At 40.7% G+C, this 19,905-nt stretch overlaps 1 protein-coding gene across 4 annotated transcripts; it reads right to left on the reverse strand.

Annotated features, from left to right (window-relative positions):
• Positions 1-5,050: 5,050 nt before the first annotated feature.
• Positions 5,051-18,389, reverse strand: LOC121530686 (rab-like protein 6). Of its 4 annotated transcripts, XM_041835842.2 has the most exons (18): positions 18,246-18,389; positions 17,070-17,582; positions 16,823-16,957; positions 16,636-16,656; positions 16,220-16,267; positions 15,937-15,966; positions 13,406-13,458; positions 13,154-13,242; positions 12,587-12,727; positions 12,257-12,362; positions 11,938-12,041; positions 11,294-11,697; positions 10,338-10,485; positions 9,331-9,549; positions 8,823-9,153; positions 8,234-8,435; positions 7,884-7,942; positions 5,051-7,539 (listed from the first exon to the last, which is right to left on the reverse strand). In XM_041835842.2, the coding sequence occupies exons 2-18, from the start codon at positions 17,197-17,199 to the stop codon at positions 7,336-7,338; spliced, it is 2,424 nt and encodes an 807-aa protein (XP_041691776.1). In that variant the 5' UTR covers positions 17,200-17,582; positions 18,246-18,389; the 3' UTR covers positions 5,051-7,335. The 4 variants fall into 4 exon arrangements, with proteins under 4 accessions (XP_041691776.1, XP_041691777.1, XP_041691778.1 ...); XM_041835843.2 differs by lacking the exon at positions 16,636-16,656; XM_041835844.2 differs by lacking the exon at positions 15,937-15,966.
• Between the last annotated feature and the right edge of the window lie 1,516 nt (positions 18,390-19,905).

Below are 19,905 nucleotides of genomic sequence, written 5' to 3' on the forward strand. Positions count from 1 at the left end.
ATGCTTATCATGCCTGGATAAAGCAAATAGTTTAGAAGAAGTAACACAGCTGAAGATACAGAAGAGGAGAAACTGCTGAGAAAAGGATCCCAAGAATTGGAGAAGAAGAAGGAGAAGAGAAGCTTTGGTTATGAAGAATCAGAGTGAACCAAATCAACAATCACTGTTACAGCTTCAACTGAACAATATCAAATGCAATTGTACCAGCCAAGGGGGTACCAAATGTTCCATATCCACAGCCAGTTTCTGGACAGACACAGAATTGGAGAGGAAGAGGACGAGAAGGCTTAGAAGGAGGAGGAAGATTTCAGCTACACTTCCAGCAACTTTCAGAAGACTGTTATAATTATGGACAGGTTGGTTACTTTACCTGTGAGTGCAACAAGTCAGGAGGAAAAACAGAGAACATTTTTAAGGAAGATACAGGGGCAATTCAAGATCACCTGTTCTCCAGGTGAACCCTAAAGATTCTAGAGTGCCTAGAAGATCCGGAAGGGGGGTGTCAGCTGATAGCACCGATTAGAGAAGAAGAGAAAATAGCTAACAATTGAAGTAAAACCAGAGGACTATGAGAAGTGATAGTGAATAGTGTAAAAACGTATCTGTGTTCAGCCTAAAGAGGTTAAACATCTCACTATGTAAAATTAACTAATTAGGATAGGGATTTGAGGTAGTAAAACAGTTAATTACTCTTAAGATACTAATATTAGAGCATATACCTATTGCAGTGTTGGGAAGAGATGCATTGTTTAAATTGAATTGTACAATAAGATGTACACTAAACAGCTGTCTGGTAGAGGATTTTAAAAAGTAGGGTTTTTGGGAATCGTATTTGCTTAAAAAGATAATATCATAGGAAGGATGATAATCTATTAGACTGCCTATTAGACAATCTGTCTGGAAAATAAAGTTAAAAGGGGTGACTGTTATTCTGGGTTACATTCTTACACCAAGGGATTTCAGGCTAGGCTAAAAGGTGTTTAGTCGTTTGCCAAGTCTGTGTGTAAAAAAAAGTCAAAAGCAGGTGGGGACTTTCCCAATCACATATTCTAAAAATTTGGTGGTAAAGGGATTTTGTGAATAAATCAGTGGAAAAGGTTTTTAAAGGTTAGGAGGAAAAGATTAGATTAAAATAAGTTAGGAGAACTAGGTTGAAGGAACTCTAAGACAGTAAGCTAAGTTTCAAAGTTAGTAGTAAGAGAGAGAGAACAGTGGTGAAGGACATGTTAAAGTTTAGTGGGAAGATATGGTAGGAGTTTAGATCTGTTAGGAGCAGATGCATTGAGAAAGTATGTGTTGCTGAATGATAAGAGAAGATTGAGGGTGATTGAGTATCTATAGTTACAGTTCCCAGCAGGGAGATCAAGGTAATTATAGGTGTATTTTTTATAATCAAACGTTTGAAAGTCAGGGATTAGAGATAGGACTGAGAGTTGGGAAAAAGTGACACTAGTGGTGATAGATGGAAGTACAAGCAAAGACAACTTTTCTTTGGGGAAACAAGGACATTAACATTTCAGTCTATTATAACAACAGTGGGAAGCAATTTAACTCTTTCAACATTGATAGTTATTAAAGCCATAAATATATCGCATTTGATTATAAGGGAACCAATATCTCCAGCACCCATTTTAGGGGAACGCTGTTTTTTAGGGTTAGGATGGGGACGTTCCTCCCACATGGAGAGATAATTATGGAGAAAAAGTATTGTTATCAGGACCAAGAGTAGAAGCTGTGGCACCTAATCAAAGGAGGTATAGTTTGGAAGAGGGTTAGGAGTGACTGTTCACTTATGTTGCGTAATGTTACAGAGAAAGGTCAGGGAGAATATATGTGTACTTATCTAGTGCAAGCATTAAAATTTGTTCCGGTTAAGAATTATTGGTTAAAAGGCTATGTAATTCATAAAGTAACGCTTATAATGGAAGAGTTGAGGTCTGTTGTAGCCTCCACAGTCATTGAGGGAGTTCAGGAGGAGTAGATTACAGTAGTCACTCCAACAGTAAATACTGCACATAGGATATTGGTAACTTTGCCACTAGAAATAATTAAGGTTAATACATACTTTAATGGTAACTTTGGAAGGGATTAATGATACGATGGCAATAGCAAATGTAGGAAGTATGACACCGACAACAACTTTTCTGAAATTAAAGGGGGTAGCAAGACGAATAGGGTTAAAATAGGAGAACAGATAGTAGTAGAGAGAATATAGATTCATCATGGAGGTACAGGATGAGGTCTTTGATTTTAATGACAGACAGGGAGAGGTATCTGATCAGTACCGCTCGTTAGGGAAGAGAGAAACTAAATGGAGTGGTTTGATTCTTCTGTTGTGAAAGTTAAAGATAAATGAGCAGGTAGGAATCCAGCGGTTAGCTCATTCTGTAAGATCAGTGAGGAATCTTGAGGGTCCATGTCTGTTGAGAATTCCAGCACCAAACATTTTAGAGACGGTCGTTCGACCTCTATCAAGTATGTGTCAATCTTATGCTTTGTCATGACTGTGGTATCAGCAACAGTCAGTAACAGATAAAATAATGTCATTGTCAAAACATTTGTTTAAGCCTAGGGTTAGGTGTTATTGGGTTAAGTGAATTAACTTGTGTGAATTTGTTGGATGGTAAAGAAAATCAGGTAACAGCGTAACTGAAGCATTTGAGGTGTAACCATTGAGGGCTAAAAGTTGTTTTTGTTCTAATAAAACATATGAGGTAAGGGGTATGTTTATGGGAATATCAGATTGTGATGTTATATGATAACTTTGGGTATGCATGACCTTAAGGGTAGTAATGAGAAATATGTTACTTTTTATGTACCAGGTAGTAGGAACAGCAGGACTTTGATGGTTAAAAGATTAGCTTTTGCCTGACAATGTGACTATGGGGAATTTTAGAGATATTTAGAGGGTTTGTGGTGATAAAGCATATATATTCTTACATTATGGATGGACAGGATGTTGTTACATGTCAACGTTGAAGCTTCCATATGAGGTTTCTACCATTATAAGAGGGGTAGCACCGGACACAGAAATCTGAAGCTAGGTTTGAAAATAGGGTGAAAAGAGACATGGCTACATGTCATAGTCTTCAAGCCTATCATTGAAGTATAAATCTAAGGGAGAAGGGGGGACTTTTTCCATGGTATGGTGTAACATTTGGGAAGATCATATTGATAATATTAGGTATACTTTGAGTCCAGATAGTTCCGATAATGTCACGAGTGTTATATATGCATTGAAGAATATAAGGGATGCATTTGGGAGATCTGAGGGAGCAGAAGTCAGCGAAGACTTGGTTGCAAAATCAGGTAGGCCAGTAGGGGAAGTGATGGGTTACATTTAATGGCAGCTTTGATAACACTGGGTGATGTTTGTAATTTGTTACTGACCTTTGAGAAAGCTATGATATTGAGCTAGGTTGGAGAGTGATGCCTGGAGACAACACTCAGATGCCGGTGTTGACTGTTCCTGATCTGGATAAAGATGGACAAGTGGAACTGAATGGATAAATATCATTTTTGATTATTTGATCATTTTTCAATTTTTTCAATATTGGTGTGATTTTTAGTATGATTTTATGAATCAAGGGGGGAATGGGTTTATGTGATTCATACATCATTTATATATCATTTTTATATTCTTAGTTGATATTGATGTTTAATTTGAAAGTGTTTGTTTTGCAAAAGATACTGTTTGGTCGTTTCTTTTTCTTCCAGAAGCATTTGGGGGAACATGGGAAGGGACAATATGACTGGAGGAGATGAAACAAGGAGGGTGTGGCCGATTCCATCATCAACAATCCATTGGAAGAGGAGACTATGGGGAGATGAAGTGTAGTGGACTACATTCCAGTGTCTGCAATGAAATATAGACATGTGTAATACATAATTGTGTCATATTCTTAGGGATTAATTGTTGTAGAAGGATATTTGATGTTATTGAATACATGTGAGGATCTTAGATGTTTTTGTTTATTTCGTGAATGTTTAGGGACAGGGAATTTAGGCAGGGAGAGGTTCACTGTAGGGTCCAATGGGTTGACCAGCCTTACAATGGATGTTTTTGGATAGGATTTTGTTTGCAGGGGCTTACATGTGTATTTAGTTGCATCATAGTTTCAAATGCATTTACATGGTTTATGAGTTTATCTGGAGTACCGAAGGTGGTTGCCTGGGGCAGAGGGACCGTGAGAGAATTTTACTGTCTTGATTGATGGATGGAAGGTTGCCGGACAGTTTTTCGCTCTTACACTCCATAGAGATTTGTTCATATTTCATAGGAATGTATTCACACTTCATAAACAGTTATTTCATAGAAAGGTATTTACACTCTAGAGAAGAATGTTTTTGGTTTAATGTTAAAGATACTCAATAAGATAAATTGTTACTAGTCATAATCCTATTCTGTTTGTTTTCGAGACTTTTAGTTTGTCTCGAAAGGGGGGAATGTAGTGTATTGAGATTATGATGGTGTTAAATGTTTTTTTAAGTGGAACTGAAAGAATGTTGATTTTAGTATCAAGAGGGAATGTTTTAGTGTAACGCCACATACAACAGACAGGAAGTGTGTTGTAAACAGGGGAGACTGGTGATTGGCCAGAAGAGGGAGCCACCCATCTTTTTGTATTGTTTATAAATAGGGGCTAGACTACAGAAAGGGCAGAGCAGCCATTAGAATTGGAGGACACTGCTCTCCAGACCTCGCGAGTCTGTAAACTTATGCTGTAAGCTTGTGATCTGAATAAACTTATGATCAAGGATTCAGTATGAGCGGACTCCTTTGTTTATCAGCAATAATTGCCACCACTCACTCGATACGACAGTTACAAACTTTTAAGTTATTCGAATCTAAAGCAATTTGATAATTGGTTTTTATTTTAATATACACCTAGCCTATACTGTACTTCACTTTCATCTGAATAACTAAATGTCAAGAAAAGTTACTCTGCTCCCTGGTGGTTACAAGAGCTAAGTGCTGATTATATTTGTTTTGTTGTTGTTTGCAATAGCGTTCATTATTTTCAAAGCAGTAAAAATAAAACGCCATCTATGAAGAAATAAGTTTGCATTTATTAGACAAACCAAACACAGGTTCACATCCAGTGAGAATATGGAAACATTTCATGGGATGAAAATAAATATATCAATGTTCCTTTCTATACATGATTTTGTTATTGCACAACTTAAGTCTCATGCCTCAATTGGAACTGTGCTTTTAGCATTTTGCTATGAACAACCCAATGACAACTATAAACAAGGAAGCAGATCACACAGTATTCAAGATCAATGCATAGTTTCAGATTTTGAAACATAAATTTGACATTTCAATTTGATATCAGACCAGTAAAATTGTAATCTAAACTGACAAGAATGTAACACATCTAAAAGTATGTTGTCAGTTAAAAAACATACCTTGTAACATTGTGGAAATAAAATGTATATCATTCCTGAATAACACTTGCATTTATTTCCTTGTCTGATATGCATATGAATGCATGCTGCTCTTAATGAAATTGATGGGTGTCTGTCATCATTACAGAATAGCATGGTAGTCTTTGCAATGTAAACAGATTGGAATTACTCATTACTTTTTGTGATGCAACTAGTCAACCTGTTGTAGTATACTAACACATGGGAAATCTCTACAAATTTGGAGCAGGCAATAGAAACCTTGTATTTCAGTCAAACCAGATGACAAACAACCACACCATACATATGAATCAATCCCATTTGTATTTCCTCATAAGAAAAAATTGGTAAAGGTAAATAACTTTGATGAGACTAGTATTAATGAAGCACTACTGTTGTTGACATGTTTCAGGCCATAAAAAGCTGCATTCAATGTTAGTAGGCTGCCTTTGAAATATCTCCAAGAAAAACAGCCATTGCAAAAAAAGTATTTTTCAAATGAACATCTGAAGCAAAGGTAATGGAACTTCAAAACGAGACAGACAACAGTTATGCTTAGTTAAAATTAGAATAGGAGTCTTGAAATGCAGAAAATGTATGTAGTAGCAATTAATTGTTTGTGTTACCTTATTATTTGTGTAAGCAGCTTATTACTTTTGCAATTATTCATAAATTGTTAAGAGTGTCTTGACAATATAAAACATGATTCCAATCCAATGTCCAAGCAGCAGCTCTGTATAAAAGCAAACATTTCCATATATTGTCTGTTGGGCTGCCGAGGTTGTGGTACTGGCTCTAATTCAAAGTACATAGTATAGGATACGTTGTGGAGTGAAATACAGTTACAGTTCACCTATCGAAGGCACCAGACATCTGTCTGATGCTACTTCCTGTCAGTTTGGATGCAGTTCGTTTGACTTACAGTAAGAGCACTTAACACATGGTTAGTGTTTGTATGTAACTTCCTTTTAAGGCATCTAATGAAAACACACTGAAAATGTGTACTGATGCCCTAGAGAAAGTGACACAAAGGCTGCGTCTGAAATGGCACCCTATTCCCTATATAGTCCATTACTTTTGATCATAGCCCTATGGGTACCACCCTATATAGGGAATAGGGTGCAGGGTGTCATTTGGGATGTAGAGAAAATAAAACTATGGTCAATGTAGCTGTAAAATGGTGCATTGGGGGACCTGTTCCATTGTGGGGGGTTGGAGGGAGTGTATTATCAAATAGACAGAGATAGCACTTCTTTAGATTAAAGCAGCACAACTTCCAACAACCATTACATCACTGAGTCAGAGAAACAAAACCAGTGGATCGAAGTAGGAGGGAAATCTTCAATATGTGAAATATGACCATCTACCTTGAATATCTCCACTATGTAATATCTACACTGTCAATCAGTCATCATTTAACAGGAGCATGCTCTCAAGCAATTCTTATAGAAAATAGAGGACATTCAGACAAAAACAAGTTAGCCCTGCCTAGCCTTTTGGAGTGGTTCACTTTAGGTTGGCATCTTTTAAAAGTAAAAAGAAAAAACAGTAAGCAAATAAAAATGTTAGGTTAAATGTTCCCAAAAAAAAAAAAAAAAAGTCAAATCTTTCCTTAGTGGCTCCCCTGCAGTGATCATAACGTTTGTGTTACACCACAGTGGGTGTAAGTCTCCTTCCGGTTTCTCATCTCATCCAAAAGGTCAAGAGTGTGATCAATAGCGCTCATGGGAAATAAAATCAATGCAACATACAGCCACCGTAGAGTCTAGGTTTTTGCCTGGGAATGGGTGAGCACGACAATGGTTATGGCTTGCGGATGCTGCTTGTGCACAAATTAATCTGGTTCTAGGAACCAAAAGGTTTCAAACGACAAATTGGGTTCTGCAGCTCTTCAGAGTCAAGTTCCAAAAAAGGAGGACTTGGGTTCTAGAGTTCTTCATAGTCTCTGCCCTCTCGATTTGCTGACCCCTCCCCTCCAGCCAAGAAATCCTCCAAGTCATCCACATCCCCGGTTTTCTTGGTCCGAGATTTCTTCTTTTTCTTCTCTTGGTCATCTCCTGTTCCTGTCTCATCCTTCTCCTTTTTCTTGTCCTTTTTATGCTTCTTCTTGCTGCTGCTCTTCTCCTCCTCCTAAGAAAAAAGGCAGAATCATTTCACAGAATGTCAGATATTTTATTTGTAATTTATGTAAGTCTACTATGCGGTATACCAGGGGCAGGCAACCCTGTTCCTGGAGTGCCGCAGGTACTGCAGGATTTTGTTCCAACTAGGCACCACACCTGACCAACTGAGCTAATTGATCAGTTCAGTGATTGCCTAAATTCAACACACCTGGTCTTCCAGGTCGGTTACATCAAAAACATGAAGTGGCTACGGAGCTCCAGGACCAGTGTTGCCTACCCATGCTGTATACAGTAAACAGTCGCCACTTCACTTGACAAGATAGCCATCTGAAAAGACATCCACACTCTTACCTCTTTGCTTTTCTTCTTCTTTTTCTTCTTTTCTTTTGAAGAGTGTTTGCTTTCCTTCTCTGAAAAGCAATTCATATAATTTGAGCAATAAATGCAATGCAATTTTGTTTTATAATGTGATACGATTTGGTACTGTTCTCGGTCATGTGCTATGGTACTATTCTATGGTACTGGGTCATATTCACTAGATACCAAACTGAAGAAAATGGACTGAAACAGGGAAGGACTACCTAAACTCTTGTCCAATAAGACAGTTTTGTTTTCTTTTTCCGTTGCAAAACGTTTTAATACAATATGCACTAATGAATACGACCCTGTTCTCTGTAGATTTGTAGTAGTGGACTTGCTACCTAGGTCCTCGCTGCTGTCCTTGGCTCTGGGGGCCTCCTCCGTGAAGCCCAAGCCAAACAGGTCTGTCTCATTCTTGCTCTTAAAGGAGGACTTCAGGACCAGCGTGGGCTTCAGAGGCTCAGGGATCAGCACGGCTGGAAGGATGTCATCATCTGACAGCTCCAGATCAGACAGTACTTCATCCCTGACTGGGAAAACCTCCTGTGGACGGATGCAGAAGGAAAGAATGAAATCCCACAAGTCCAAACTATCACATATACCAATATACATTTTAGTCATTTAGCAGACGCTCTTATCCAGAGCGACTTACAGTTAGTGAGTGTATACATTTTTCATACTGGCCCCCCGTGGGAATCAAACCCACAACCCTGGCGTTGCAAGCGCCATGCTCTACCAACTGAGCTACATTTTAACCATGTATCCTAATATAAACTACCAATCAGATAATTTCTTGAAAATGTATTGATTATTTCACAATGCAACACTGCATATTTTACCAGGAAAATAATTTCTATAGGTTGACAACTACTCAATCTAACCATGAATTGTAGCCTACAACCCTAAATAACATAATTTAGCCATAGCTACCTTAGTTATCTTCTGAATAACCACCTCCTCCTCAGACTCAAAGTCAGGATCATCCATGATGAAGGAAAGCATCTGTTCAGCAACAGGGGCCTCTGGGTCAGAGTCTGAACCCTCCACCCCAGGGCTTCCCCCCTTCTTCGCTCTGGGTGGGCCTGGCTGGGGGCCTGGCTGCTCCAGGGCTACTGCAGGTGTAGGGGTCATGGTGAGGGGGGTGAGGGAGATTGGCTCTGCCTCCAAGAGGACAGTGTTCTCCAAGAGCTGGGAAGCAGGAGTCAAAGGCTCCGGAGCTTGAGGCTCCATGGCATGGGGCATTATGGACTCAGTGCCTGGTCTAAAATGGAAAACAAAAATACCACTTACAAAGCACTGATTATTACTATAGATGACACTACATTAACAAATATGAACGATGAGAAGGGCCTAAAACAGAGAATAAAAAAAGTGACTTAAAAACGTACGTTTACTCTTTATGAAACTACATTAACATGGACATTTATTTGCCGCTTACCTTTTCAGCTCTGATTCACTGTCAAGGTCGAGGTGGTCATCATGAGTGACAGCGGGTGCTGGTGGTGGTGCGGGCTGTGCTTCCTCCTCATCGCTGGACATGGTGAAGTCTTTAGTGGTGAGAAGGCCCAGGGTGCTGGGCTGGGGCAGCTCTTTGTCATCTGGGTCCAGTTCATCCTGATAACCTGCCACCATAGGGTTCCCTCTGTCCTCTCCATCACTGGGGACACACAAGGGAACAACAGAGAGCATCTAAAGGTTTTGTTCTTCTCCTTTTTAAATATATGTATTCCAGTGTTCTCTCATCTCTACCGAAAACATTGTTGGTGATTCTTAAATCCTCTCTTTCACATTCTATTTCAATGAAAGCGTTGAGTAAATAGAGCCATCTGAAAACTCTCACCACAGATGGCTTCCTCCAGATGGTACTGTGTGCTGTGAACTTTAGAGTATACATTTTTTTTCCAGCAGGGAAGGAAATAACTAGTGGCAATACAGACAGGCTCTACGTCCCAAATGGCACCCTATTCCCTATATAGTGCACACATTTTTACCAGAGCCCTTTGCGAATAGGGTGCCAATTGAGACACAGCCAGGGACATAGAAATAAGAATAAATAAAATGGGTGTCCCCATTCAAGTCAATGATGGCATAATGGGTGGACTGGCGGCCATCGCAAGTGTACCCATAGGAGCAAAGCAGGAAGTAAAAGCAGGAAGTGTACCCATCAAGCTGTGCTATGATTTGTTGAATAAACTTACATGACATTACAAAAAATATATTCCATTGCATGAGCCACATGAGTTAGCATCATTTGAATGAACATTTACATTACCATGGAAATTATTACATCACAATAACAGGAAGCAATTGCGAGTGTACCTATCAGTTTACCAGTCAAATTGCCAGGGTTAGAGGTTCCAAGCCCGATCTATTCATTCTTATTTCTATGGCCAGGGATACGTTCTCATCTGTCAAAGTAAGAATCCACACTCTGCTACTGCTTACCTGTCACTGTCCAGTGCAGGTGCTGGCTGGGGGACCTTGACTTTACAGGGGAGGCTGTCCTCCAGGAAGCTTTTATCCAGACCCTCGTCTGGCACAAAGTCATCCACACTCTGAACGTTAGCAGGACACACAGGGGCAGGCTCTGGCTCTGCAGACAGAGATCACAATAGCATTTGATGTGCAAATGGAATCCTATTCCCTATATAGTCCACTACTTTTGACCTGCAAAATATAGGGAATAGGGTGCCATTAGGGATGCATCCTTTTATTATTTAACGCCACAGACTTACACTGATATTGTATAGTAATAACTCATCCCAGAATCCATGTTTTTACCAACAATACATGAAAACAACCCAGCACAATTTAGGGGAGAACCTGGAGCGCAAACAGAGTGCTTAAAACCTGCTAAACTATATTGGGCTAAAAGGTTCAATGAGTTACCTCCCTCAATACAAAGTGTTGTTCTGTAAAACTGCCAAAAAGAGTCTGGTGGTTACCACATGGAAGGTTCTAGCATGCCGTTTTCCTTCATTCAGTTTTTAAAAAAATCCTGTCCCTCAGATGAGATTCCAGTTCCAAGCAGTGCAATGGTCCTTACAAATACTTCACAGAAATCCAATCATTCACGAAGATTTCCTGTGACTACTTCCTAGTCTAATACACACAGGTTTAACATGCATAACCTAGTCCTTTCCCGGGCTTTTAGGATACAATATTAGACAAAACACACTGACGACAAACGATTAAAAGCAGTGGTTGGCCGTCCTATCGCCATTTAACAGAACATTGGTCGTTATTTTCTGTTAATTTCCAGACGATTCTACATGTTGAATTCCCACACTATACAGGTGATCGCTAACATTCCGCGGCCACTCACTGCTTCTGTCCGTTCGTCTGTGAAGTGTGTCTTTGTTATGGAAATAGTTGAACACTGACACATCGACCAGACTTACCTGGCATGGCTGCAGGTGCTTCTGGGGCAGGGGCGGAGCCAAAGAGACGTGAGATGAGGCCACGTTTCTGAGGAGGCAGGGCTTGGGCAGGGGTCGGGGGAGATGGTGACGGTCCAGTATGATCAGGACTCTGAGCCTGCGTCAGAGTGGGGGACTGAGGCTCAGCGGTGGGGGAAACCATCCCGGCTGGCAGGGCAGGAGGCGGAGGAGAAGGCGAGGGAGACTGCAGGCTGGGGACCTGGCCAGGGATGGGTGGCTGCTGAGGGGTCCCAGGGCTAGAGCTGCCAGTGGAGGCCCCACTTGGAGGGACGATGGGGGATTGGGAGCCCGAGGAAGGGCTCTGACCATTGGCTGGACAAGGTGAACCATAGCCTTTATTGCGGGTCTCCATGTTCTCCAAGAAACTGCAAAACAATGGGTGCCGTGTTGTTAGTATTGGTAAAATCGGTGCTGCATCAATAAAGAAAGAAACATCTCAAAACTCTGCTATAAGTGTTAAAGATGAACACAAATACACTGCTATAAACACAAATACACCGATATACTGTGTGAAAATCAGTGTACATGCCAAAAACTGATACACAGAGTGATAATATCACTGAACATGCCAAACAAACTGATACAGAGTGAAAATATCACATTACATTTCATAGTTTTGATCCTCAGTCTCCTGTTGCACGCAGAGCTCCTCCAGAGTGGCGTCCATGTCTAACTGGTTGGTCTCGAGCTGCCGTAAGAGAGTCTCCCTCTGTAGAGATCAACAGAGAGGGCATGGAATGACTGACTATGAACCAGAGCACTAATACTCCTTTCACAAGCACTCTCAGAAACCCTTTCATAGGGAGTGGGTAGTACTTAGTCTGTGCCTGCGGTATTTCTGATCTGATTTCATGACTCCAGATGGTTATGACCATAGCAAAGGTATATATTTCACAATACAATGTAGTCAAAGCTAGAACTAACCTGAAGTTGCAGGAAAGGGATGTTGAAAAATCGGTGTAAATATTTCAAGCCAAATCCATTCTTCATAGAGGCTTCAGCGTAGTGAATATAGGAGGAACCCATGGGTCTGCAAGAAACCATCAGTCAAGTATACAGACACATTGATCAGCTTATGACTACTAGTAATTGTTGCAAAATGTAAGCAACATTCCCCAATTTCTCCAGAAATCTTGGTTGGGGGATTCACGATTTTGTTTATATTTCCCTCCTGATTTCAGGAAAACTAGGACATTATGGCCAGAAAATGTTTGCAACCCTAACAAAACTAAAACAGGGAGTTCAGTTAACTACCTATTCAGATTAGCGATAACCAGGCGGATGTCATCAGGTAGGATGACACGGTGGTCACCCATGTCCCTGTGGTTACCTAGGACACACACTGGAACATGAGTGGGTACTTTGGGTAGCTCTCTCAGGATGTAGTTGAATGTCCTGCAACGACATAAAAAAAGAATAAAACAAACGTATAGCTATTGTTTCTCCATATGTGAGGAATTACAAATATGTATGTCTCCCCATACTTGGCCAAGTTCAAAGTGAATACAATGGTAATCTGTTTCACATTGTTCTGACTTTGAAGCTAAGCAGAGTCAGATGCCAGCCAGCCACTGTGGGCTAAGTGGTTTATGGCCACACACAGGCTTACTGAGACCTAATGTTTCATTAGAGTTCATTGATTTATTAATTGAACCATGTTATGTCCCAAATGTCACCCTATGGCCTATGTAGTGCACTACTTTTCACCAGGGCCCTATGGTCTCCTAAATTGTACTTGAATATCTGCCATTTTAAAAATGTAATGTAAACCTTGTAACTAATGTATTGGACTGTTCTATAACACACAACACAGACTCTGACCATTGCTTGGTGATGTCAAACATCATGATCACACCGTTGCAGTTCTTGTAAACATCGAGGAACTCTGCATCCAAGGCCACCTCGTCAGACTGCAACAAATCAAACGTTATTATTTAGATAATTGAACATTAAATGAGTCTTATGACAATGTGACCTTTGTTTACCGCTTACTAGCTACTATACAAAAAAGCTCCCCAGTGGGACTTGTTAGATGAGCCAAATAAAGGGCAAAATATCTATTGTGATAATCACCTCTTGGGGTTCATTCTCCACTTTCAAAGTGTCCCCTCGCTTTTTACCTCGGCCTGTGGGAAAGCAGAATGTCAAGAAGCTGCAATTCAGAACATAAAACTAGACATTACATTGAACTATTGCCGTCAAGCGTAACAATGTGAGAAAGCAATGTCATAGAAATAAAATCACTCGAACGGGCATCCTCATCCAAATCAATGAGTCTGTAATAAGGTCTGAGGGACTATTCCGGTTCTAGTGATTCTATTTCTATGAGCCATATACAGTGGGGACAACAAGTATTTGATACATTTTGCCGATTTTGCAGGTTTTCCTACTTACAAAGCATGTAGAGGTCTGTCATTTTTATCATAGGTACACTTCAACTGTGAGAGACGGAATCTAAAACAAAAATCCAGAAAATCACATTGTATGATTTTAAGTAATTAATTTGCATTTATTGCATGACATAAGTATTTGATACATCAGAAAAGCAGAACTTAATATTTGGTACAGAAACCTTTGTTTGCAATTACAGAGATCATACGTTTCCTGTAGGTCTTGACCAGGTTTGCACACACTGCAGCAGGGATTTTGGCCCACTGCTCCATACAGACCTTCTCCAGATCCTTCAGGTTTCGGGGCTGTCGCTGGGCAATACGGACTTTCAGCTCCCTCCAAAGATGTTCTATTGGGTTCAGGTATGGAGACTGGCTTGGCCACTCCAGGACCTTGGGATGCTTCTTACGGAGCCACTCCTTAGTTGCCCTGGCTGTGTGTTTCGGGTCGTTGTCATGCTGGAAGACCCAGCCACGACCCATCTTCAATGCTCTTACTGAGGGAAGGAGGTTGTTGGCCAAGATCTCGCGATACATGGCCCCATCCATCCTCCCCTCAATACGGTGCAGTCGTCCTGTCCCCTTTGCAGAAAAGCATCCCCAAAGAATGATGTTTCCACCTCCATGCTTCACGGTTGGGATGGTGTTCTTGGGGTTGTACTCATCCTTCTTCTTCCTCCAAACACAGCGAGTGGAGTTTAGACCAAAAAGCTCTATTTTTGTATCATCAGACCACATGACCTTCTCCCATTCCTCCTCTGGATCATCCAGATGGTCATTGGCAAACTTCAGACGGGCCTGGACATGCGCTGGCTTGAGCAGGGGGACCTTGCGTTCGCTGCAGGATTTTAATCCATAACGGCGTAGTGTGTTACTAATGGTTTTCTTTGAGACTGTGGTCCAAGCTCTCTTCAGGTCATTGACCAGGTCCTGCCGTGTAGTTCTGGGCTGATCCCTCACCTTCCTCATGATCAGTGATGCCCCACGAGGTGAGATCTTGCATGGAGCCCCAGACCGAGGGTGATTGACCGTCATCTTGAACTTCTTCCATTTTCGAATAATTGCGCCAACAGTTGTTGCCTTCTCACCAAGTTGCTTGCCTATTGTCCTGTAGCCCATCCCAGCCTTGTGCAGGTCTACAATTTTATCCCTGATGTCCTTACACAGCTCTCTGGTCTTGGCCATTGTGGAGAGGTTGGAGTCTGTTTGATTGAGTGTGTGGACAGGTGTCTTTTATACAGGTAACGAGTTCAAACAGGTGCAGTTAATACAGGTAATGAGTGGAGAACAGGAGGTCTTCTTAAAGAAAAACTAACAGGTCTGTGAGAGCCAGAATTCTTACTGGTTGGTAGGTGATCAAATACTTATGTCATGCAATAAAATGCAGATTAATTACTTAAAAATCATACAATGTGATTTTCTGGATTTTTGTTTTAGATTCCGTCTCTCACAGTTGAAGTGTACCTATGATAAAAATTACAGACCTCTACATGCTTTGTAAGTAGGAAAACCTGCAAAATCGGCAGTGTATCAAATACTTGTTCTCCCCAATACAGTATGATTACACATGGCATTTATTTTAAAACACAAAAACGTGAATCCCTTTACTTCTAACTTTACCGTTAGCTAAGTGCAACAAATACAGTATTGACAGAAGCAGAAAAGCTCTTTTTATGTTCTTATTGGCAAACACGTACTCAATTATCTTCTTTTAAAAAGAGATAGTCAAACCTTTCTTGACTGTAGCTCCAGGTTATAGCACACAAAGTAGTCAAACAGTCATTTTCTAGCAAGCAATCAGCAATCTTTTTATTTCAGCCACACTGCAAACTAAGCAACGACCAACCTTCACTGTGTTTGCATTCAGATAAAACAGAAGCACAAGAGGGACAAACCCAGTGCACACAAGCAACTAACTTCTAGGAACTACAGATGTAGGATCTTAATTTGAGCCAGTTTGCTACAGCAGGAAAATAATCCTGCAGCAACAGGAAATGTGAATTTTACGTGGATTAAAATTAATGGAAATTTTTGTAGGGGTTGATAGATTTTTCGTAAGGGAAAATCAAGTTTGACATTTCAAAGTGGAAATTACAAACTTCAGAAGCATTTTTAAACCTTAAACACACTATACGTTTTTGCATTGCAGGAAAGTTCTCCTGCAACAGGGTGATCAAATTAAGATCCTACATCAGTGCACACAGTGACTCTCACCTACACCCTCAGGGAGAGGGTATTTTTGGCCTGAGGCAAGTGAAAAAAAGAGGAGCAAGAAAAACAACATTAATATTCTGAGGAGAAAAAAAAATCCACAGAACCAAGACTTAGGCATGTATAAACATTTCTGAACAAAAAAATTGTAACTGTACGGATGGACAATGGGATAATACAAAATACACGGACACTTCTAATACAGCAGTAGAAACTGTAGATATCAACTGAATGACTCATGTAGGTCACATACATTCACCCAGCCCAACAAAGTCATCACACTCACCTTTATCCACCACATCCCACACCTCCACCTTGACCACGTCATCAGTGGCTGAGAGATACAGAGAAACAGTCATCTCAATAAGAATCACAACTGACAAAGCCTCACATACTAAAGCTCAAACTACTAGTATGTGTCCCAAGGCTCTGTGCGCACATATGATAGCTGGGAAAGGCAAGCTGGACAAAGTTGTTTCTGTACTACAGGACAAATTGCATCATTACCCATGGGCCTCTTTATTAATCACACGGTCTGAGGAGGGAAACTGTTTGAGGGAATAGGCCTACTGTGGTCTGGGTGTACACTAGAGAGTTTGTGTTTTCACTATCCCACAAAACACTTGTAGGCAAAGCTATTGATCTAGCTAACTATGCAATACTATTTCTCAAACCTAGTAGGCTTACCTGGATATTATTTACCTTTATATGTGCCATGTTCAACTGAAGTGAATTACAGTTGCAGAAGCAGGAAAAGTACATCATAAGTATACATTGACAATGTGTTGGCAGAATTTGAGATAGGTTTTAGCCTGGAGTAAGTAAAAAACATAGGACTAAAACATTGATCAAAGTGTGCAAGTAAAGTGTAGGAGCCCAGTTCTCTTACTTTTGTAGTTCCAATGGATGCTGGTTGCCTGGATCTCTTGAGTGGGGATGTAGTCATCTGTGAATTTCTTTCCTTGCAGTCGATGCCATAGAGTGCTCTTTCCAGTATTTCTGTCTCCACGGATAACTATTTTCACTTGGGAGAAATAACAAAACAAAGTATGACTAGCCTACGTCTTAATACATGTACAGTAACCTATATTATATCATATATATTGCTATCAGCATAAAAAATATGCATAACTTACTGTTGTACTGTACTCCTTTGGCAAAACGTCTCTGTAAACTATGGTTCATGGACTGCATACCAGCAGGGATGCTCTTGTCCCTCGGCTGGCCTGATTCAGAACCAACTAGCTTCTTCAGAGCGGAAAACATCTTGACAGAAAGCTGACTTTACTAACCCTCAGTCAGAAATGTGTGAAATACAGTAATGTTTGACTGAACCCCCAAAATGGTGGAGCAGTTGCTAGACTACTGATGCAAATGTAAATGTTATATTGAGTGATGATCTGATCAACACAAGTAGGCCTAAGCTATGAATCCTGAATGTCAAGGTAGTACTGTATTACTGTGGTACACAGAAGTAGCACTACACCCCATCAGGAAGATGTATTGCCAGGTAGCTAGGTTTGCATATTTCCAGTCTGTTAGGAAAAAATGTTTCTACTAAGAGGATTCCCGATATTCTCTCAAGGGCAGACAATAACGTTAGCTTGATCAGTCGTTTCTTATCTCATGTTGTCTTGGGTTACCATCACCTGCCAAAAAGAAACCACAGAAAAAAAATTGAACTACTTATGTATTAATGTATAATTTCCTCCAGTAGGCTACTTATCTAGCTAGTTAACGTGAACTAGCTTATTATTGGTGAGAACCGTGAAAACTGATTCTTGACAATTCAGATTTTTCTACTGAGCAATAGGCTAACTTAGCTAACTACTAGTACATAAACACCAGTATGTTTCTCAAAGATTGTCAGTACTGTATGTTAATAACAGCGTAGCTAACAATTTTCCGTGGGCATCATCAGCTGATACGATGTTGTAACTGTTAGCTAGCTAGCCGGCTAGCAGGCAGACAGTCTGGGATAGCTAACAAATGAGCTAGCAAGTGATGCTGATCTACAGTAGCTAGCTATCAGATATGGCCTCCCTGTTCAGATTACTCTGTTCAGATTACTCTGTTCGTTAATTCATCGACGTTTTGCAATTGCACCTGATAAGGTCACAATCTCACCGGTACATTTGCTTCCATTACTATACTATGTAGGTAGATGTCTCGCTGGCTAGTTTATGTTGACGTTATTGACGATGTGGCTGGCTAGCTAACGTTAGTTATCATCAAGATAAGGTAACGTTAACCAATGTTACTGCTAGCTAGCAAGGTAAGTTGACAGTGCTGATGTCCTAACAAATACCCACCGGCAATCAAAGGATTCTTCAATGTAACGTTCGTTAGCAAATTATACATTGTTATTCCAAAATCCAGCTCTTGATGCATGTGAAAGATGCTAACAACGTTACACATTCATTAGCACTCATTAATCAAAACAATTTCGTTTTCTAACAAAAAATTTAGTTTTCTATTGGATAAATGCAGGTAGGTCCCGCCCCATTCCGTTCTGTTTGCTTCCGTTTAAGAAACATTTTACAACAGAATCGGCCAATGGTTGCTCAGTGGGTTGTACACGAGAGGAAGAGGAAGAGAGGTCCAACTCCGCAGAAAATCTCTCTTCCTCCAACAGGTGGCGTTTTTTTCGCCCACCAAGCAAGGAGTTTTTGTATGGAGGTCAATGAGAGAGTGTTGAATTTGGTCAACAAAAAAATGAATGGCTTATTTGCTACGTGAGGTTTATTTGATTGAATAGACGTTTCGTAATGCTTAAGTTGGTACGAGTCTACTGATATATACTGAACAAAATATAAACGCAACATGTAAAGTGTTGGTTCCATGTTTCATGAGCTGAAATAAATGAGGGCAGAAATGTTTCATATGCACAAAAAGCTTATTTCTCTCACATTTTGGGCACAAATTTGTTTACATCCCTGTTAGTGAGCATTTCTCCTTTGCCAAGATAATCCATCCACCTGACAGGTGTGGCATATCAAGAAGCTAATTAAACAGCATTATTTTACACAGGTGCACCTTGTGCTGGGGACAGTAAAAGGCCACTCTAAAATGTGCAGTTGTCATCACACAACACAATGCCACAGATGTCTCAAGTTTTGAGGGAGAGTGCAATTGGCATGCTGACTGCAGGAACGTCCACCAGAGCTGTTGCCAGAGAATTGAATGTTAATTTCTCTATCATAGCCTCCAATGTTGATTTAGAGAATTTGTCAGTACGTCCAACCGGCCTCACAACCGCAGACCATGTGTATGATGTCGTGTGGGTGAGTGGTTTGCTGATGTCAACATTGTGAACAGAGTGCCCCATGGTGGCGGTGGGGTTATGGTATGGGCAGGCATAAGCTACGGACAACTAACACAATTGCATTTTATCAATGGTAATTTGAATGCACAGAGATATATGTTTCAGCATGATAATCCATGTCGCAAGGATCTGTACACAATTCCTGGAAGCTGAACATTTCTCACCAGACATGTCACCCATTGAGCATGTTTGGGATGCTCTGGATCGACGTGTACGACAGCTTGCTCCAGTTCCCACCAATATCCAGCAACTTCGGACACAGCCATTGAAGAGGAGCGGGACAACATTCCACAGGCCACAATCAACAGCCTGATCAACTCTATGTGAAGGAAATGTGTCACGCTGCATGAGACAAATGGTGGTCACCCCAGATACTGACTGGTTTTCTGATCCACGCACCTACTTTTTTTTAAAGGTATCTGTGACCAACAGATGCATATCTTGTGATGTCACGAGAGGCTGTGTCCTGGAGGGACGTTACATCCCCCTGAGATGGCTGCAAACCCAGACAGCTATGGCTCCATCTGCTGGTATGGTCGGGAACTCCACCCCTCTATGGCCAATCTTCCCACGCAGCTGAAACAAATGAGGAGCTGATGAGCTGAAGGTGGGGGAAGGGAAGAGACACACTGAGGGAGTGTGTGGGG

This window comes from Coregonus clupeaformis, chromosome 18 (assembly GCF_020615455.1).
Source record: "Coregonus clupeaformis isolate EN_2021a chromosome 18, ASM2061545v1, whole genome shotgun sequence".
NCBI lineage: Eukaryota > Metazoa > Chordata > Actinopteri > Salmoniformes > Salmonidae > Coregonus > Coregonus clupeaformis.